This window comes from Acipenser ruthenus, chromosome 10, assembly GCF_902713425.1.
Source record: "Acipenser ruthenus chromosome 10, fAciRut3.2 maternal haplotype, whole genome shotgun sequence".
Classification (NCBI taxonomy): domain Eukaryota; kingdom Metazoa; phylum Chordata; class Actinopteri; order Acipenseriformes; family Acipenseridae; genus Acipenser; species Acipenser ruthenus.
The window spans coordinates 30833341-30855473 of NC_081198.1; the positions used below are offsets into that span (position 1 = coordinate 30833341).

Consider the following 22133-nt stretch of genomic DNA (forward strand, 5'->3'; position numbering starts at 1 on the left):
ACATCTCAGAGACAATTGGAAAACTATTATTAGTATTAACAAGCATAACAGTGACAATTATCCGTCACCACAGCTGTAAGTTAATATCATTAACAAGAAAAAGTGGACCATGAGGAACTATAGACTCCCTCAGATTTTGATATGCTCAAGAATTTGTGCTGACGAATGTCCTTAGCATATTTCATCACAACTTGATGAAGGGTTCTCTATACATATACGTTTATAGGTGTGACAGACAGCCTCCAGATACAGATTGGCTGAGCTAGAGAGATATAATCTCTAGTATATGCCCTTAGAATGTTTGTAACCGCATCACAAAAAGAAATCACACAATATCATTCCCACCAGTTTTATTTGTAACAAGATTTGTAGGTGTTAAAACTTCATGCTTATATTGAACTCAGCTCTCGCCAAGATAAGCACCAACTAAAACATAGCTTAATTTACTGTAAACTAATGTGATCCATCTGCGTTCTGCCTGGTGCTGATGGCTGAAGGGTAGTGCTGGCTCCAGGGATCAGCCTATTTTGCCTCCCTGGTGCATCAGCACAGACAACGGCTGCAATGCTGGCTTCAGGGATCAAACACAGTGCGGCCTCCTTAGCACATCACAACCGTCTGGACTGAGCTGAGTAGGGTACTTCTCTGGAGTCTTCAAGTGGGCTCCTTCCATCCTTGGTGTTTTAGCCCACGACACCTTAAGAGATGCATCCCAGCACCACCACCCCTCGTCCCCCACCAGAATCTTTTCATCTCAACCAGAGCCAGTTGCTGCTCCTCTCTGCTGCTTCAGATAAGTTCTTCACTATGCGTCGCAACTCTTGACCACTGAATCTGATGTCTCTGAGAAACCGGAGTGTGAAGTGTGCCACAATTCCTCGACAACCCACCTCTACTGGGTAAACCCGGACTCTCCATCCTCGCTGTTTCGCTTCAGCAGCTAGTTGGGCGTACCGAAGTTTCTTCCTCTCATACACTTAATCCACAGCATCCTCCCATGGCACTGTTAACTCTACCAGGTGAACAAGGCGTGCTGATCCAGAACACAAGGCAATATCAGGTTGAAGGTTAGTGGTGGCAATCTCAGGTGGGAAAATAAGCTGTTGTCCAACATCTGCCAGCATTTTCCATTCTCTAGCAGCTTCCAGTTGTCCTAGACGAGTTTTGGTTTTAATACCTTTTCTTGGAGGTTGCTTCCCTGGATGGAGGATTGTTGTTCTTTGTGTGTCATATATTGCTGGCATTGGTGGCAACGTGTTGGTCATGCTGCGCTTGTCTTCCAATGCTGAGACCAAACATCGCAGCACCTGGTCATAACACCAAGCAAACCGTCCTTGGCTAAGAACCACCTTACATCCTGTCAAAATGTGTCTAATGTAGCTGGCGATGAACACAAAGCGGATCCTTTGACACCACGGATCCATAGATGAAGGTTCTGTGGTGATGGGAGAACATCATATGTTGACCTGATGAGAGGAGTACTGTAGGACAAACTGAAAAACCTTCTACACCTAGCAGGGTGGTGAAACAGAAAAAAAAATGCATTTTATTAATCAGTTTAAACGCAACGATACATGAAACAAAGACTTTAAAAAGTTTTTTAAATCATTACATATCTGTTTAATATGCATAATTCAGCTCATTATTCAACCAGAAGTCCATCTTGGATTCACTGTGCACGCTGAACTAACTTAAAGTTTCAATAGTTAAAAAAATCATATTAAAAATGCTTTTTTTTTTTTTTTTTTAAATCTGAACGTGTGCTGCATTGTTTTGTTAAAATAGCAAATCGCTGACTTGGTTTTACAATGCGTACCTCTCACTGTAAATCACGTCCGTACTGCAATAAAACACATAGGAGTCATTTAAAAGGGTAATGTTTTATTTACAACATATCAAAATATGATCATTAAATGTATGAGGACCCCGATGATCCAAACTGCCCCATCAAGTGACTGGAGAAATATATAATGAAATGTCTGAAGAATCCACCAGCTTTCTATCTTTATCCACGAACCGGACTAGATCCTGAGATTAATCAAAATATCTGGTATACTTGCAGGCTTGCAATAAAAATCAGTAATATAATGGCAAAAATGGGTTTTAAAAACACTGTTTTGTACACTCATTTTATATAGACGCTCATAGCAACATTGTTATAATAGAGGACAACATTTTTAGAATGCTTATTGGAAGGATACATAAAAAAGCGAAATAAATACAGTTAAAATACATACAAATGATAATTAATTGTGCTGTAATATAAGCATAAAACCAATATGACCCTCCACATTGAGCATTACCAGGTATTATGGATCATTTGGTTGTAATACCCAAACATTCCATAATGCCTGGTAATGCCCTCTGTCAGGTTTGTCCCCCTATAAAGCTGAAATCTGATCAATCTAGGATTTTTAATTGGTGTGGGATGATGCTATGAGTCTATAATAAGAGTTGGCATGTAGCAATGTACACTATGCCTTGTATAAGAGACCAGACACTGACTCCAAGAACTGAAATAGAAAGGAAGAGAAGAGAATCCTATAATATGTAAAAGGAGGATATAATAATCTTTAAAAATCAATCAATTTTAAACATGTATGGCTCTGTATAGTGTAGGATGGTTGTTGCCACTGCTTTTACCATCTTGCTCATCATAACTAAAACTGACTTTGAACAGAGAGATGCAGCTTTTATATATTACAGAATACTAGCTCGGGATGCCATGACTATTACATTAGACAAACATAAGATAAAGTGTTCTCAAAATGTAGGCCTCAAGGCCTCAAACACTAGTAATGTTGTTTTGGTTTTCTTGGAATTTCATACAAAAGGAATTCTGTTTTTTCAACCTAAAACAAAGGAAATTCCAAAACAAAGAAAAACAAACAACAAAAAAACCTCAGTACAAGCTTTTCTGGTTTTCCTGCTTTCCAAAAGACGCCAGAACCAGAATCCCTTGTTCATCAGGTCTCAAAGGGAATTCTAGGATCCCCCTTTCCCAAACCGCATAGGTAACATGACCAGATTTTTAAGTCCTTAAACTGGGACAGTTTGGAAACATTGTGAATAACTTCCTACTTTCAAGCTACGGGGAAGCTCTAGGGTTTTTATTTTCACTTTGGCAATGTTTGATCTAATACCGTATTGAAGGTGAATACAGAGACTGGAGATATTCAGAGTGGAATCTTTTATTTTCAAAAACTTCTCTTTGTGAATAAATGATCTTATTGTCTTTGTAATTTCATTTTTACACAAATAATTACATTACACAGTAGCTGTTCAATAATATCAAATTCGGAGATTCTATTTTATTGCTGATTAATGCTGAAAATCTAGTCCCTTTTCTGTTTAAGAAACTACATCTTCTTTCTTGGATTTCCACTTTCCATCTTTCTCCATCTCTATGCTATCTTCCAGTGTCCAATCTGCAAACCAGGCCCTGCCTGTATGAAAACATTACATATCTCAATATTTCTAATTATTAAATGGTTACTTCATAGAATCTTTTTTTTTTCAAAATATTTAATTTCTTACCATTTAATATGACATGGTATTTGTTCTGTATGTTTTTTTTTTCTATTGCAGTTTCTGCGTGGATCTTTTTTCAGCCACTTTCTGCTATTAAACTGTTACTTTTAAAGGTGATGAAATGAGTTCAACATCCTATCTTTTGACTGTGTGTAATAAATGAAGCCCACTAATCAGCTTTTCTGAGTTTTGTTTAGAAGCTGCCCAGATTGCAGAAACAGGAATTTCCTTCTGAAGTAGTTAAGTATGGTAAATAGTAATCCATGTAGGCAAACCCTTTAAGTTTCTCAGAATAGTTGTATTTCCAAATCCCGCCTTTAACATGTTGTAAGATGACGGGCATGAGTTAAAACAGAAAGAAACCAGTTAAAAACATGTTAATTGCATGATGACATTTCCAGCCTATTCCATTTTTTGGTACCAATCAATGAACATGAGAAAGCATCTTCTGACAATGTAAATTGGTCAACAGTGTAGGCTGAGACATGGATCAAGGTGTAATTTCCACAATTGTCGCCTATAGCTATACACAAAGCAAAGTCATTTGATCACTAATATACAAATATCATGGATGAAGAGAATAATTCCAACACAATATAAACAGTACCTGTATGAGCCGTTATTGTTAGACTACAGTAGTCTAACCTCTTCAGGCAGCGAGAGTGGTGATTCAGACGAGGATAGCCGCCAGTTTGTTTTAGCAACAGTCAGTTGATAAACCCGCCCCCAATTCTCTGTGATTCTTTGACTGTTCAGTAATTCTCAAGATTTGCACGCCACTGTACAGCCGCTTTTTAATGCTACTGGTCGTTCAACCTTACCTTTAGTTGCATCAAGTGTCATTGTACTGTAATAAGTGAGTATGGTAGTAACACAGCAGCCTGCATGGAAATACAATATTCCTCAGCTTTATTTATTGTTTTAATTATATTGCCAAAACACATTTCCTTATAAGTCCTGGAAATATTTTGTTACTCTATCCCAATAATTTTTGCATAATCATACCATAAGCTTTAAATATTTTTTCCGTGCTCCTCAATGCATAAAAATGATGTGCGATTGTAGTCTGATGATTCAAAAACATGTATCATCATAAATCCGGCTCGCGAAAGCAAAAGAGAGAAAGGAGAGAGAAAGGCGAATTGAAGCTGAGAAGCAGGAACCCTATCTTAAAGTATTTTGTAAATAAAGAGAAAAACAACGCGCTTTCACAGAGAGAAAGGTCGTCGACCTACTGAATGCAATCTACAAAGTTAAACTGCAAACTGTTTTTGGGAAAATTTGCATCGCCATTAGGATCTTTTGCACACTGCCTGTGACTGTTGCTGAGGGAGAAAGAGATTTCAGTAAACTTTCAATCATCAACATTTTTCTCAAACATACAGATAGGAATAGTTTATTATTATTATTATTATTATTATTATTATTATTATTATTATTAGTAGTAGTAGTAGTAGTAGTCATAGTCGTAGTCTAAAGAAAAATTTGATCTGTTTTTGATTCTTTGACATGGGCTATTAATCGTAGGGGAATAAGTACATATAAAAACATATGAATGTGTATATCTAAATAGCATTTTTTATTCAAATAGGTTTACTGTATTTGATTCAAGATGATTCATGGGTGACAAGTGAGGTCTTGTTAAAATACAAAGAAAATAAATTATAAAATTAGAAGGTTGTTACAAGGTAAATTCTGACAATTGAGAGGGGGGCCCTTCTCATAGGACTTGTCCTGGGCCCCCAAATTCCTGGCTCCAGCCCTGATTGTACAGTTGTGAAACTATACAGAGAAATTAGGATTCAGTCTAGACAAAGCGTGAGTCACCAGTGTGCCAAGGAAAGGAATTCTTTAGCTGTGTGAAGGTGACTTTACATTGCCATCAATAGGAGCAAATCAGGACTGGAAAAAGTGGCCTGAACTTTTAGGTGGCCTTTATACTGAGTTGGCCTTAAAGCAAGGTTACTGTACATATTTATACTACCATAAAAAGTAATATTTGACACAGTTCAGGTGTATTTTGAATTATATGTACAGGGGTAAAAATCCTAGTATAATGCTGTGTGTTGTCCTTTAACACGGAAGGATCACAATTAGAAACAGGCACCAGGCTTTTGAGCTATTTTTGGTCTCCTAATCCTCTCCAGGCTGGTGTTAATAGAGAGAAGGACCAAGAGCTGAGATGCTGAAGTGCACTCATCTCTCACCGTGTCCTCTCGGCTGCTGGTTAGGTTTTTGTCACACCTGTGTAGCTCCAGGGCACACAGATGCCTAAATGGTGAGCCAGGCATGCAACAGTCGAGTAGATTCACAGTACATGGGTCACTGACACAGAGCTCTCTGCATTCAAGGGCTGCGCAGAGGGGGGGAGATGGAACTGTTTTATGAGGGATTTCATGTTCCAGTTGGAGGTGTTACAGTTGGAATCTCTAGGTTAGGGGGCACAGACAGATGGCAGGCTAATTTACAAGGTGCCTGTGCTTTTTACCGCTGGAAACTCAATTGAGTTTGGTGATCCAGCTGCGAGGGGAAGCTCTCATGGCGCCAGCCTGCCAGCACCGTGCCTAACTGAAGCCAGTGCCATTGCTCCTCAACTCTAAAGCATATATACTGTAACAAGGGGGATATTTAAGTACTGTACGTTTTAAAGTAACTTTCTTGACTTTTTACCCCAGGTTATCCTGTTTTACCTGAATTATTAAACTGTGGTCCTCCCTATACATTGAGAGAGGCAGAGACACCCCTACACAGTGGCAGACACAAAAACTTCTCGTAGGCACATTAAGACACAGCCTGGGTGTGATTTAGTCGGCAACAGCCTTGCACAGAAAGAAGCGTGGAAGGAGGCCAGGGCTCTCTTTAGCCATGATTGGAAAGCTCATAAATGTCTTAAAGTTTCACAGTCAGCCCCTGTGCAACCAAAAAGCCTGGGCCTGCTTGCCTGGACTCGCTTGGAGAACGAATGCGGGTGATCTAACACTCCCAGCTTGGGAAACAATGGTTCAATTCAGTTCCAGTTCTGTGCGTGGGGGGTGTACTGAGGGATTCCCTTTTATGTGAAGGCTTTGTTCAAAGTGTAGGGCCCTATGAAATCCGTTTTATTATTTTGAACTTTCTGATTTATTTTTTCCTGATTTCGGATTTTTCGGTTTTAAAAATCTGTAATTTGTTAGTTAGTTAGTTTTTTATAACCACAAGTGTTTGATACATTGACAGCAATGATGAAAACCCCTTTCTAAACGGTTTTAATCAAAGTGCTTTCAGAAAAAAGGGTACAAATTGGCACAATGGAATAGAAACAAGCTAGGAACATTGTAAATTAATTTTAAAAGAAATAAACATGTAGGCTTTTTTAGTAGTTTTTCTTTTCAACACAAGCTGAACTATAACATTTCAAAATAGCTTTAATGTTTTCATTAATAATTAATGACAAACAGTGTAAATAAAAGCCTAAATATTTTGATTTATTCAAATTTAATAAAAAGGCACTTAGTAGTATCTCCCTGGGAACTTTGGAGAAAAAATGGCGCAACTAGACCCTACATTCTGCAGTAGTAATTACTAGGGCAGGGGGGCAGCAGTGTGGAGTAGTGGTTAGGGCTCTGGACTCTTGACCGGAGGGTTGTGGGTTCAATCCCCAGTGGGGGATACTGCTGTTGTACCCTTGAGCAAGGTACTTTACCTAGATTGCTCCAGTAAAAACCCAACTGTATAAATGGGGAATTGTATGTAAAAATAATGTGATATCTGTATAATGTGAAATAATGTGTAATGTGATATCTTGTAACAATTGTAAGTCGCCCTGGATAAGGGTGTCTGCTATGAAATAAATAATAATAATAATAATAATAATAATAATAATAATAATTACAGTACTATCTGCTCAGAATAATTATAGGTAGTCATTTCCCCCCCAAGCGATAACAGTAGCTAGCAAGTGAAGTGGCATGAGAGGCAGTGCTTTTTACAGTTAAACTCACGGTCATGTATGGTGGCTGGGAGGTGCAAAAATATATTTTTTATGCATTCCCATGACATGTGTTTCTTGAAGCCTCTTGTCTACACTGTGCTATTTCAATGTAATTTTTAAAATATATACATATATATTTTGTTTCTTTAAACTGTTTTTATGGTAATGTCCTCAGGTGCCTAATTCAATTTTTTTCTCTGAATTCCGCGATTCCGTCTGTGTTCTCCTCAACACGGATTTCATAGGGCCCTAAATGTGGGGTGAATGGATCAGGCTGTATGGAAGACCCTCTGGGACCCCTAGTGGTTCAAATTGGAAATTATTTCAAGTGGGGGGGGGGGGGGGGTGGGGGGGGGGGGGGTCTTCTTGTTTTATAATTAGGGTTGGTCTTAGCGGCTGGTTCTAATTAAAGTCAGAAGGTTGAGGCTGGGATGAAAGTTAGTTCTGAAACCTGTGGGCTATAGAAACCCAGTTGTCTTTTTAAAACGCATTTCCCAGAATAACCATATCGAGAATCCTAAATTGAGATTTTTTTGTTTGCTTGTTTTATGAAGTATAGCAAAATAGGCCAATGACAAATGTATTAATTTTATTTAAGGTATTGATTATATAGCAAAGCTGATACTGAGCTGCAGCTAAAGTGTATTTCTGTTTGTCAATATAAAAGAGTATTTATTTTTTCACATGAGGGGACTGTTTGTAGTTTTGTATATGTTTTAGTAGTATACAGATTATTTCATGTATAGGATCATTATATTTGAATATTTTTGAATATATTATTTTTATTGCAACTGGTCATAACATTTATAACATAGATTTAAACTTCAACAATATGCAGTATGGAAAAAGGTTAAATATTGTTTATTTTAGACTGTGTTATTTTAACAGCGTGAAATTCAGCCTGTTAATTCTGGATACATTACATACACAGTGTGCCAGAGTTTAATCATACTTGTATTTCTGAGATTTATGAACTTAATTAAGTTTAGAAGAAAACCATTAGGACTGCACACCATTAAGAAACCAAAAAAATATATATATAAAAAAAAAAACTGGGACGCCATCCAGTTTGTTAGCTAATGGTGTTCAGGTGCTGTTAAGGATGTAGGCTCGCTCTGCACGCAATGGTCATTAACAACAAGGCCAAATAAGAGCAAATGGATCCCCCCTTTAGCCGGTAAAAGTGTCTGAATGGAGCTAACTTCATTGTATCTGTGAAAGACTACCCCTTTATACTTCAGTGTCATCATTTGGAGACGGTTTACATTCTTCCCTAGCCTTTTGCACACTCTGTTTGTGTATCACAGACAGGCCTGGTCAGGCAGTTTTGTTGCCAGTTGTTTATATTCCCTAAAGGTAGATCCACTGCAGGCACACAGACTTCCTCTTTCTCCAGAGGCCTTGACTTGTTCACTCTGTCAACTACAATATGCTCCTACTAGTGCCTGCAGTAACAATATGTTAATGACGTCCACAAGCTCCCCTGCAGCGTAGGGAAGCAAAATAGAAATGTAAACAAAGGGGAAAAGGAATATATAAATTAAATAATGAAACTATTCAATACTACAACTTTTTTTTTTTTTTTTTTTACAACAGCTAGATATCTACATGTAGTTATTTCTCCCCACTTAAATTCCTTGGTACATATGATGACTATAAAAAGTCTCTATTGTGCCAAGTTTTGGCTGAGCTATCTAGAGCTCTGTACGGCCCTCCCAACAATTTTTAATTTCCTTGTAACAGTAACCCCCTTCTTTTGGTTTTCCTGTTTGCAGGTCACATTTAACCTCCTGCTGCTGAAGGTAATATAAACAAATAGCCAGCACACACACATACAGAGAATCCTATTTTGTTCCCCGAGTGTGACAGACACAGAGACACGATCAGTGCATAAGGGACCACACTTTGAAAACTGACCCTAAAAAGGGAGGAAGCACTGCGGTTACATGTGCTTTAAAAAGTTGCTAGCAGGGTTAAAATACCTGTCACGTTCACAGGGTGACAGTGTCAGGAAGTATTCCAGTGAGTCAAACTGCCAGCATGTAAACAAGCAGGTAAGTACAGCAAAAAGAAGGCTAAACCATGGAAGAATGTAAACAGTCGTCCAGGAAAAATATTTAAATATAATAATTAACATGATTGTGGCTAACTGCGGCCTAGTTTTAAGGTGAGACCTCCAAACTCAATTTAATGTGACCTGAGCTGGCTTAGAACCAAAGCCCCTAGAGGTGGAAGCCATTTAACAAAGTAGCCCACCACATAGCCTTCTTAAGAAGCATTAAAAGTAATCATTAAATCTTCACCTATTGACAATTTTGGTATTCCTGCAATTCACTCATCATATAGAGAAAGTTGATAGATGCCAGAAAAGAGAAAAAAACAGTGTTTTTATATGTTGTAAATTACAGCAATGTTAAAAAAAAAAAACCCAAGTTTATGCAGCCGTTGATATCGTTTCTAGGAAAACATATCCCCTGATAGAAGAGAAGAAGGGGGTTTTGTCGAAGAAAATGAAAGCACAAAACCAGGAAACCTAATGACTAGACTCTTTCTACTCATAAAAGTCATTAATGATCTTCTAAGTTGCATTAACTAAAAATCTGTTATGTTTGTATCCAGACCCCTGGTTTAAGTGGTTAGGTTCTGTAATGTAGCTGCTAATTTATTAAAGACCCACTATTAAGCAGTTTCATGTGCGTAAAAAAATTATACAATTAGGTTTTCTTTTCGGGTTAAACCAGATGGTCTCTGTTTACTACATTCCTCCCATAGTTTATAATTCTGTGTGCTCCATTGGAAAGAAACCGCGTTGACAGTCAAGTTTATTTACATTCCTCAAAAACAGACACAAACGGGCTTCGAATTCTGTGTGTTCTTCTTTGTCAGAAAGAAATTGTGTTGACTGTCCAGTTTGTTTACATTCCTCAAAAACGGGCACTATATCTTGTCCACTACTGTACCCTGCTGACAGTACCACTGTATCCTAGTAAGATGTTATTGCTGCTACTTGAAGCAGTAGGATATTATAAACAGTAGAGACACTGAGAGTGGTGAGGGTAAGGAGGGTAGAGTTACCTAGGCATGTTGTTGATGCTGAATCACTGGTATTCTTTAAGACCAACTTGACAGTTTCGAGATCAGTCAGCTACAAGAACCAGATGAGCAGTGAAGGGGCAAATGGCCTCCTCACATTCTCTTGTTTATTCTTATGTAAAGTCTGTTTTTATATTTAAAATACAGATTTAAATTCACCTTTTTACTGAAGTTGGTTATTTGACAACCGTCTAAAACTGTTTCATGAATACCAAATTGTAAATAACAGATGAGATAAAGCACAGGGCCAGCCTTCTTTGGTTCTTCTATTTTTATTCCAGTGATCTGACAGTTCTCTGGGTGTGTAAGCCCTGTGCAGATGTGAAAACACATATAGCTATTAAAAGATTACCAAAGCTGACAAAACATTGACTGGTTCTTTAGATGAGATTAGCTAGCTGCTTTTCCACTTGCTCCAAAACAAGGCCTGGTGTATTGTATTCCCCTGCCATTAAATAAAATGCAGTTATCTTAGTTCTTTTCAAAGTACATGGAGCTGACAAAATAATTCCAGTAAATCTTACCTAATATGTATTACCATCTCCTTGGGGATCAGGCATTTTCCTAAACAAAAAAATCTCAGTTAAACGTTTGTTTTGTAATTTGTAATTTTCACCCGTTAGCGACGCCAACCGACTCAATGCTGCACTTCCTGTCATAAAGGAACACAGCTGACATTTTCTGCACTAACAGCTTCAACTAAAACACTATTAAAAAATCATGTTTTTTAAGACCTGCAAAATGATGTCTATACATATAAAATAAGAATTACTGGAATTGTTATGTTAGCTCTGTGTACTTTAGAGTTTATGAGTATAGTAGGCGTTCAGGCTCCTAGTTGAATTGCTCTGCTGTAGCTTGCAAACATGTCTGTACATACTTCCAACAATAGCTCCGTCAAGTACATATTTACAACTGGGACCGTTGCCAGGGGATGGGCATTTTTCATTTAACATGCTGATATTCAAAGACCAACACTTTTTGTTCAGAAAGTACCTTTTTTATAATCACCACAACCTTAAGTGCAATATTCTTAAAAAAGGGACCCTTGAAATTACTTTTTTCCATATTTTTGCAGTTTTTAACAGGCAAAGTGAGTGAAAAGTATTCACCGACATGTTGTTTTAAAATGAAAGGGTTTTGCATATTTTAGTAGATAAATTCATGAAACAGACTTCAATCAGATTCTTTTTATGTACACTTTACAATTATATTTATTATTGTTACTTTTTTTCTTTAACAATTATTTTTCATTAATTCCTGATTTTCTCCCAATATTGGAATGTCCAATTATTATTCATCCTGGCTTACCACTGCAACCCCTGAACTAACTTGGGAGAGATGAGGACGAGCACACACGTCCTCTGAAAAGAATGCCATCAGCCATCCACTTTTTTTTGCTCTACAAGCTCGCTGTGCAGCCATCTCAGAACTTACAATGTCGGAGGACCATGCAATTCTGAATAGCATATAGGCAGGCCTGCAGGCCACAGTGGTTGCTGGTGTGCGGTGAGCCAAGGACTCCCTAGCCGACCTAACCCCTCCCCGCCTGGGCAGTGCTTGGCCAATTATGCGCTTTCCCTGTCTGTATAGCATAGCTTGGATTTGAACCAGCGATCTCCTGCACTCCGGGCAGAGTGCATTACCGGATGCGCCAAAATTATATAAAGAGTTATAATTAAACAAACCATATGCAACCATTTTTCTCTATACCTCCTGCATCTTTCAGTATTTGTCAGCTTACTGGTACTCTTGGCTGGCATGATGACTAGAAAAATAGATTAAAAGGTTTGAACTTTTGTTTGCTTTTCTTTACTGACAAGGCAGTAATGGTAACTTTTAAGACACAAAAGTATTCCAAGAATATTCAAGCAACGTATACATTACACAGCAATCGATGCTTCTAGAGTTCTAGAAATATTGGCTTAATCTACAGTTTACTTCAGTAAGACTTCTGATTTCTAATACAGTGCATTACAAAAACAGTGCATCAGAAGAAGCAGAAATAGACAAGAGAAAGCAGACACAATGGCACACTGTGAAGCACAAGCAGTGGATAGATATTTCTGAATGTAGAATATTAAAATGTATATACAATTGCAGTTTTCAAACTTTACAATGTTTAGTTTTCACAATTACAAGTACAATGTTTGTAGTTATGTAGCTTATTGAAGACTATAAAAGACTTCAGGAACAGCGAAGATGAAAAAAACATAAATTGTCCTACCTGACGTGAATATCTTCACCAACGTTTCATTTTTTTTTTTTTTTTTTTTTATGTTGACGGCCATTAATATCTGGCCTTGACATCAAGGTACAGAGAGCAAACCCTGTTTTTTATCTATATATATATATATATCTATTTTTTTAAAATGTCTGTATTCCCCCTGTTTTCTATGCATGTTGGTAAAGACATTTATAAGGTCCTTACACTGAGGTTTCATGTAAAATGTGACAATTTCATGAACACCAAGACAGGCCTTACTTCAGCAACAGCTGTTGTCCGTCAAGAGAAAGTTGACCTTTCATCTCAATAAAATAAAAAAAAACTTAGATCTGAGCAAAATTATGTCAAAGGTCAAATGTCGATGAGGACATTTTAGTCTTAAAATCAAGGGACAACATTAAAAATGCTACAGTAACATTCAAAAATAAAGAAAAGATTAGTAAAGAATAATATTTCATACTTAACCTGTTTTGTTCTCTGAAGAATGGTTTTGTCATAAAAAAAAAAACCTTAAAAGGTATATCAAATTGCATTTAATGCTATTTGTAGAGCAAGAGGGTCGGTGAGGACATTTGGGGGGGTGGAAAGTAACCCAAAAAAGAAAACAAAAAAGTTTTTTTGTTAAAAATGTTGGTTTCCCCAAATAAATCAATTTATGTTGTTTGCAAAAACATATTTGTTTGTGTACTTTTGTTTGTTTAACCTGAAAGAAAATTTCTAAGGACAGATTATCGGCGAGTTAAATGAAAAACATCTGGGACATAATTCTTGCAAATAAGTTTATACCACAGCATAGCTGCTGAATTTGAATACAGGGATCAGACCAGGCTTGGCACCACATCTGACGAAAGCACGTGTTGCATATAAAAAAGGAGGCATTAACATCGCTTTTCCATTGGAAGTGTTATTCTTAACATTCAGAGTTTTGCATACAGTACAGTAGCAGCCATCCTTTTTAAATGCTTCTTTTGTTTGATAACTATAACAACTTCTTGTAAAACTTGTTATGTAAAGTTTAATTTTGGCAATAGCCTTCACTAGCTCAACCAATGTGGTGTAAAAGTGATCGCCAGTCATTGTTACCAGTTGCAGTTTGGAAACTAAGTTCAGGAGAGAGGAAAACACCCAACACACAGAACTAACCTAACTGGTCAGTCGAGTATGGCCCAGTCATTCTCAAAGAGGTGTTCTGATGGTCTTGTCCATATGGCCAGGGCCCTCTGCCAAGCGGGCATTTTGCCTTTTTCTTACTAGATAAGCTGGTTGAGCTTTGAAGAAAGCTGGCTGGTATTAAAGGAGTAGAAAACAGAAGCGGCCGTTACTTTTCATTACCCTTATAAAAGCTTCCTATAGTAAAAGCAAGTGTAATGAAGCTTAGTGAAAGCTTTGTAAACTATAGGTAGCATTGTAAAGCTCAGCGAGTTATGGTAAAGCATATTTTGAAAAAAAAACTAGCAAACTATATAAACTTTGGCAAATGCAAAGTACTGTATAACCATGCAAAAAGCATTGGAACACTGCAAAATTACTGTGCAAATTTACCATGGTAAACTTTATTTTATTTTTTTTTTCTTTTGGTTTTCACGCTTCATTTTCACTTTACAATCCAATTTTTCCTTCTTCAATACATAATATACATAATTGTAAGAATTTATAATAACCAAAGCATTAAAAACGTGCTTACCTGACATTCTGAAAAGGCCCTTATTGCTTTGCTGTTCGTGCTAGTACTGTCCTTATTCACTTCCTGTGTTGCAGGTATTAGGATCCCACCTAAACCTTGCACTTCTGTTCATTGCTGCATTGCTACACATAGGGAACTATGTGGGGTCCTATTGCCTATAACACAGGAAGTGAAGAGAAACAATATTTGTTATTGTTATGAACATAAAGATGTTTTTAAAGCTTTGGTTATTAAAATATGTTGTAAAGAATGTATTTATTTATTTAGCATATTGACAGGGTATGAGATGTAGCTATACAGTCTGTGTCTCTTATCCCTGAAGGTGGGGGATTTTTATACAGTGTTCTTTTATTTGGCACGGGCATTACAGTACGTGACCAGTTAAATTGATGTATTGAAAGGCCATAGTCCCAATTACACTTGGTCTGAAATTCCTGTAATTATTGTACAACATCTGTCTCCTGTGGAAAGATATTTAAGGACCGGCACACAGGAAGCAGCTTTGATAAAAAAAATTACAAAAATTGAAATAGAAAGCAAGGAAATAACAAATGAGCCCGCCCTCCGTGAAGGATTGCTTGTGAATTGAGTACTAAGTCTCGCCTGGGTGCAAGGGAAGGAATGTAGAGGTGGAACATTTACTTCTATTCTCAGATATGTCACACAAGTTTCTCCAACTTCATTAGGACATTCTTTGGCCATTGCGAGTACCCGAATGTGAGAATATACATGTACAAATTTTAGTATCCCAGTGAAGGGAGCTTGTTTGCAAATTCCCCATCGTCACGACAACTGCTAAAATCTCTTAAAGCATTTCAGCTGGCACATTCCTATTTTCAGTGATACGGAAACTCCTTGAGTCAAATCTAACGGCACATTCCCGGTGACCTGAGATGCTAAGCAGAACAGCCTTCCTCACTCCATTCAAATCAATTGATAATGTGACTTGATGCAAGTTCAAAGCCAGGTAGAGGCAAATTTAGAGAAGAAAAATACAAATGATAACTCAATAATGGACTTACAGAACCCATCACCATTCAAAAGGATTGCAAACACCATACAACTGGAAGCAATTGCAATTACATTTGAAGCTACTTACCTGTAATTAACTTCTGTTTTTTTTTTAAAGGAAATATTAATTTTATAAAACTGAGGAAAAAAAGAAAAAACATAAAAACAACCTGAGAATTCTTACAAGTGAGTTAATTAAAGACTGGAGTAAACACATTGAAAAGATGCCGCACAGTGTCTTTCTCAATCTGTTGTTCCTTAAATGGAAAGGAGGGAGGGTCGGTGGGATGGTGGTGTTGGTGTCACAAAAAAAAGAGATAATTTCACAACTTGGCAGTAAGTCTATAAACATTCTGCAAAAAAAAAAAGCAGACTGTTCCAAATTCCTGCATGTATTGCTTTCAAGTTTGCGTGCCGATGCTAAATTTGTTTCTTTTCTCTTTTGCAGCCACCATGAAGAAGAACAATGTGGGCTGGCTCAGGGAGAAGCCAGGGACTTTCGGAGGGAATGGACAGAGCGTGCCTCAGACTAACGGAGCTAGCTTCTCCGAAGGGGACCTCCTGCTCCAGGTAAATCCATGAATAGGCCTGGACCCTTCCCCTGGGAATTCCAGTTAACTCAATCTAGTGAGGCGTGCTGTCACGCCCCCAGTGCAAACAACAAACATGCTATTTTCCATTTCATTACCTAAATCTAATAATTCTATTAATCTTACCAGTTCAATTAATATTGGTCTCAAATATGCATACATTCTATAGTAAACATGTATTTTTATTTTAAAATGTTGATTGTAAACAAAGATATCTGGGACTAGACTTGGTTACAGAAATATCTGTTTGCAAGCCATGTTTTCAGTTAGTGCTGCAATTGGAGGGTAGATTTGTTCCCACCCCTTCCATGGCTTCTATCCTATTAGTAATCAACCAGCTGCTTCCCCTATTGACTGACATGCTTACAGCCAGTAACATGCTTTGACCGATAAAACACAGAGGTGAAATATCCCAGGAAGTGCACGCATAACAGATATCATGAAAATAAGGCATGGAAACTGAGAAATTTCTTTAACCTAAAGAAGTTCATGTTTGCTGGATATTTTTAACCAATCAGAAAGCCATCACCTTTTGATATACATTTCAATTGTATTTATTTAAGCAGGATAGAACCCTTGAGATATACATCTCATTCACAAGGGGGTCCTGGCAACAAAAGCTGGCAAGAAACAGCATTATAAAATCAATAACAAAAAAGAAACAAATCTTACAAACAGGACAAAAACAATTAACAGAAAACAAAAAAAAAAGTGTCATAAAAACAGTGGTATAAAATAGAAACATAAAATCAAACCATTCCAAAGTGGGCAGCAGTGTGGAGTAGTGGTTAAGGCTTTGGACTCTTGACTGGAGGGTCGTGGGTTCAATCCCAGGTGGAGGACACTGCTGCTGTACTCTTGAGCAAGGAACTTTACCTAGATTTCTCCAGTAAAAAAACCAACTGTATAAATAGGTAATTGTATGTAAAAATAATGTGATATCTTGTAACAACTGCAAGTCGCCCTGGATAAGGGCGTCTGCTAAGAAATAAATAAATGTACACGATCCTGGGCATAGTTTGATACATTACTGCAACATGTGTGGAAAACTGTACAGCATTTCATTTTATATTGAATATGAAACCAATTAGCAGACCCTGTACAATAAGGATAACACCTAGATTTGACTGGCACATTTCTAAACGTTTAACACTGCATTTAAATGTTTAACTCTGTAAACTATTATCATCCCTACCTTAAACCACCTACATGAAAACCACTGTTTAACATGCTCCAAAAACATTCTTTAAAGTGTAATGAACAGAGCCCTAGGTAATGTAATATTGAATTGTGTCTTGTGATCAATAACACATACAGCACTGCTCCCCACTGCTGCTGACTTGCCTTGAACTGCACTGCTTCAGTTTAACCTTAAAGACTCTCAATTGTTTTCACTTTCATGCTTTCATGGTAGGTACGAGGATTGCGCTGTCTGTTTCCCGTTTGTTCTTTCCCAGAGGTGGCAAGTGGCAGTAGGTGAACAAGTCTGGCAGAACTAGAAGAAGGTTTTTATTGGAAGAAATTAACTCTTTGTATCAGTGGGTGGTACTTGAGTGTGCCAGAATAATAGAAATACAAGACTTGACAGTATAAACCGGAAATACATACACTATACACCATGAGCGTTGCAAGCCCTGCAGTTCACGGAACAGTGTAGTTATTCCACAAGTGAGGATTAGGCTGATTAACGGCAGGCCGTTATGAACATTGATGCCGGATTCTGTTTATATAACAAGTACAATGTATGGAAAAGAAGTTACTTTACAATCAGAATGAAACAGCTTTCCATAGATACGGCTGTCCGTCTGCTTTAAGCAATGCGGTGTGATTTGTCGTTCTGTTGTTGGATTTGAATGAGGTTAAGGCCTGTTTAGAGGTCTGCAGTGTTGAGTTAAACTGGTAAGCAATATAATACAATGAAACTGTAGATGATATAAAGAGATTGAAATGAAAGTTCTGCGTTGTCCAGCCACTGGACTCGGCCTGTCTCTCATGTTTGGGTCAGTCGGGTCATGGGGTTGAGGTAGGAGTAGGGTTGTTTTTGGCAGCAGTGTAAAGTAGGATCCCTCCCTCCTGTTAATATCAGGCAGCGCCGGAAGTGCTTTGTTTATAGGGAACGAGGTCCTTTGCGTGACTGGAAGGGCTATTCTCTCCTACTTGTTAACATGTTTAACACCCGAACAAAGGAGCCACTAATTGCAAGGGAAGTTTACCCAGTCAAGCTCACTTTCTGTTTTATTGACATCGTTGTATTTCTACAGGTACTCAGATTTAAGTTTGTGTTCAGTAATACGTCTAATGTCTGAGAACCAATAGGCCAATGTCATTTTCCCCTTCTAAAATTCTCTATTGGACCCAGTCTATTTGGGGTGCTTGTGAATTTAGTAGTGCTGGAATATTGAATATTCGAACAAACACTGCAGTGTCAAAAAGGTCCATGTTCGTGTTTGTTGATAAATGACTGTATTAAAAAGATATCGTGTAGAGGAAACCAATGCATAAATGACGTTTGAAATCAAATAAAATATATTGTACAGAAGCGTGCCATTCAGCCTGAGGCCTCTCTGGCGCAGAGACTGCTAATTGCTTGATGTAGACTGATGGGGCTCAGTTTAATTTTTCAGTTTTCAAATGTATTTATTTAACCAGGAAAGAACCCTTGAGATATACATCTAATTTTCTAAGGGGATCCTGGCAAGAGAAGGTGGCAAGAAATAAATAATTATAAAATCAAAAAAATCATTCAAACAGGACAAAAGCAGTTCAAACAATCATAAAAACAGTGATACAAATAAAAGCATACAAATATAAAACAACTTTCGTAAAAATGTAAAACATACCACCTAACTCATTAACTTGTGACCTGAGCAGCCGGATTATAACAAGTTTACCACAGTAAGTTTGCAGGGTAATTTTGTAATTTTCTCTTCCCATTGGTTCTGCTATTCATTTACCACAGTTCACCATGGTTTGCCATGTTTTTTATTAGGCTTTATCGTCTCTTTACAATGCTCCCTTGTGCTTACCTCGCTTTCACTGTACTTTATTGCACTTTGTGATGATTACACTATGGGGAACTTTTCTGAGGGCAGACCCAGGCCTCCAGAGGTGAAAAGCCTGGGAATCTAGTTAATTAACTTGCTGTGCAGACTAGCCCCTTCACCTCATTGTTTCTGTTTCACTACTTGTTAAATTGTCTCTCAACTTTTTTGCATCACAGTATTTTATTTGCTGGTATGTAGTTTACATTTTTGTATTCTAAGCTTTACCTGGCCTATTGTACATGCAAGCTATTGGAAATGAATAGGAATATTAATGAATAAAAATAAATATAGAGAGAGCATTTATATTTAGATTGTAATGCATTGTTTGCATGGTGGTTCTGGTTTCTGATGTATTGTGCCTTTGTTTTTTTGCAGGCTCTGAATGGCTTTGTCCTGGCAGTCACAGCAGAAGGATATGTTTTCTATTCATCACCTACCATACAGGACTATCTTGGCTTTCACCAGGTTAGTAACACAAGACTGGGTGCTGGGGCAGGGTCAAATGAAGTGCTATAACAAAATAGATTCCCTGCATCTTAGCTACAATACCCACACTTCATTTCAAGCAAAAGCAAATCACTTGTAACTTTCTATCTTACATTTAAAAAACAAGCTCTGACTCTTTTTTCAGGAAATAATGTATTTCACAGTGATTAACAGTCAATGTGAAAGATGAAACGGCCCTTTGATCTGGTGCAAAGCTATCCTGTTTAAATCCTATAGAAAGAAAGCGTCTCATCTGTGACTCAAAGCTTAATTATAGCTTCAGATACATAAAAGAGGAGTTTAAAACAAGCTCTTGTTTTGAGTTTATAATTGGGGCTTTAATTATATTTCATTAAACTAGAAAAACCTGCTTGCTCAGGAAGCAACGTGAAGGACTGAATGTTGAAATAACAATAACAAGAGAATACTAAGGAAACTGACACACACACTCACAGACTAACACACACAAAGAAACACACAGACTGACAGACAGAAACACACACAAACTGACACATACACACAAACAGACTGACACATACAGAAACACACACAGACTGACATACACAGAAACATACACAGACAGAAAGACATTCAGAGGCTGACACACACACATTCAGAGGCTGACGCAGACAGAAACACATACAAACTGACACACACAAACACAGAGACTGACACACACAGAAACACACAGCAACCTACACACGCAAACACAGACTGACACACACACAGAAACACACAGTGACTAACACACACAGACTGACACACACAGCAACTGACACACATAGAAACACACAGCAATTGACACACACAGAAAAGCACCACAACTGACACATACAGAAACACACAAAAACCCACAGCAACTGACACACACACAATGGCAATTGGTCTTATATTACTATGTTAAGACTGTAAGGGACCACAAGCTACATTCCATGTTTATGAATGGTTTGAGAATTATTTGCCCCTACCTGGGGTATTGTATTAAATAGGATATAATCTATGTTTTATTTGTTTTTATGCCCCTAGTGTTTTAGATATCTGGGAGAATGTTCTTTGCATTTGTGTAAAAAAGTGCTTCCTTCTCGGGATGTCACGGTATACTGGTTTCACAGTATATGAGTTCACGGTTTACCACAATATGCTAAAGTAGTTCACGCATTTACGTCTCTACCAGCTCCTAATTGCGGCGGTGCTGCCATTTAAACTGCGTGGTGTTCAGCACAGGAAGCAGTTGTGTTGAAACTAAACAAGCAAAAAATATATATATATATATATATCAGATAGTAAACAATCTCGTACAAGTAACGAAAGTGACCTCCTTCCCCTGCAAAATGGATACAATCATCCGTCTGGGGATATTTTGGGTATGACAAAAATGAAGGCTTTGTAGTTGCGGATGGAAAGCCAGTGTGCAGAACATGCAGGATTCGGGTAACACAGCTAGAGGTGGGAATACATCCAACCTCTTCGCCCACACACGAGAGTATCACACGTCTCTGTATAATGAAGCTCAGGTATGTACATTTTTAGTATACTCTTAATCACGTTTTTATAATTAAAATAAAATTGAAATACACTTTGTTTTGTGTACACGCAGTAGATGCTGCTTGCATACTCTATACAGTAAGCTTGTATTGCAGGAGCACGTTGTGGCTAAGTAAATAACTGCAACTAACTAACATGGTCAAAACAGATTTAACAGTGGCAGTTCCATGAATGTTGTCCTTCACATTTATTTTTCTTTTGCCATTTAATGTAAAGCTGATGAATTCACCATCATTAAACCTGAATATACAAACAGAATTTTCCACAAACACTAAGGGGTTTGTCTTATATTACTCAACAGTGAGAAAAGGAAAAGGTCACAGGCAAAATGACCAATTTAACCTAAATTCAAATTTAGAGTTGCCATGCAAGTTGATAGTTCATCAAATACAGCGGCTGCGTTTGTGCAATGCAGTTTTATTGGAATGTTTTATTAAGGAGGGTCTGTGCTTCTCAGCAAGGGCGTAGGTTTGGTTTGAACATTGGTGGGGACACAATTATTTAGGGGGGCGGAGTCGCGGTTGCTAGGGGGGTTCGGGGGCATGCCCACCCGGGAAAATTTTTTTTAGGAGACAGCTGTTAAATGGTCACATCTGGTGGCTTGAAATGAATGCTGGACATGAATCGAGGACAATCTGATTGACATGAAGTTGGCTGGTATACACTCAAAACACTATGATAAAGTGATCCTCCTGGAAGCTGGTTTGATATCCCTGCTATAGAATTACTAATAACCTGAATTATAACCTATCCCAGCCTTACTGTAAGCTACCAATACCCCTGCCACTACAAGCATGAGCACATGCACGCTTACGTGCTCTGCCTGCCTCTCCTGTGTCTGTGCTGCTGCTCGTACCTGGGTGCATTGCTTCATTCACCTGATAAAATAATAAATTAATGCATGCCATATAGAGAGAGAATATATGGCTATGCTAACTTTATTTGCTGAGTA

General features: G+C 37.8%; 1 protein-coding gene across 1 annotated transcript in view; it reads left to right on the forward strand.

The window, feature by feature from the left end:
* Positions 1-22133, forward strand: part of LOC117401326 (aryl hydrocarbon receptor-like) — a 118176-nt gene that overhangs the window by 73101 nt on the left and 22942 nt on the right. The window contains exons 3-4 of the mRNA XM_034001923.3: positions 15965-16086; positions 19526-19615. Coding sequence (XP_033857814.2) covers positions 15965-16086; positions 19526-19615 — 212 coding nt within the window. The remainder of the gene's footprint in view (positions 1-15964; positions 16087-19525; positions 19616-22133) is intronic.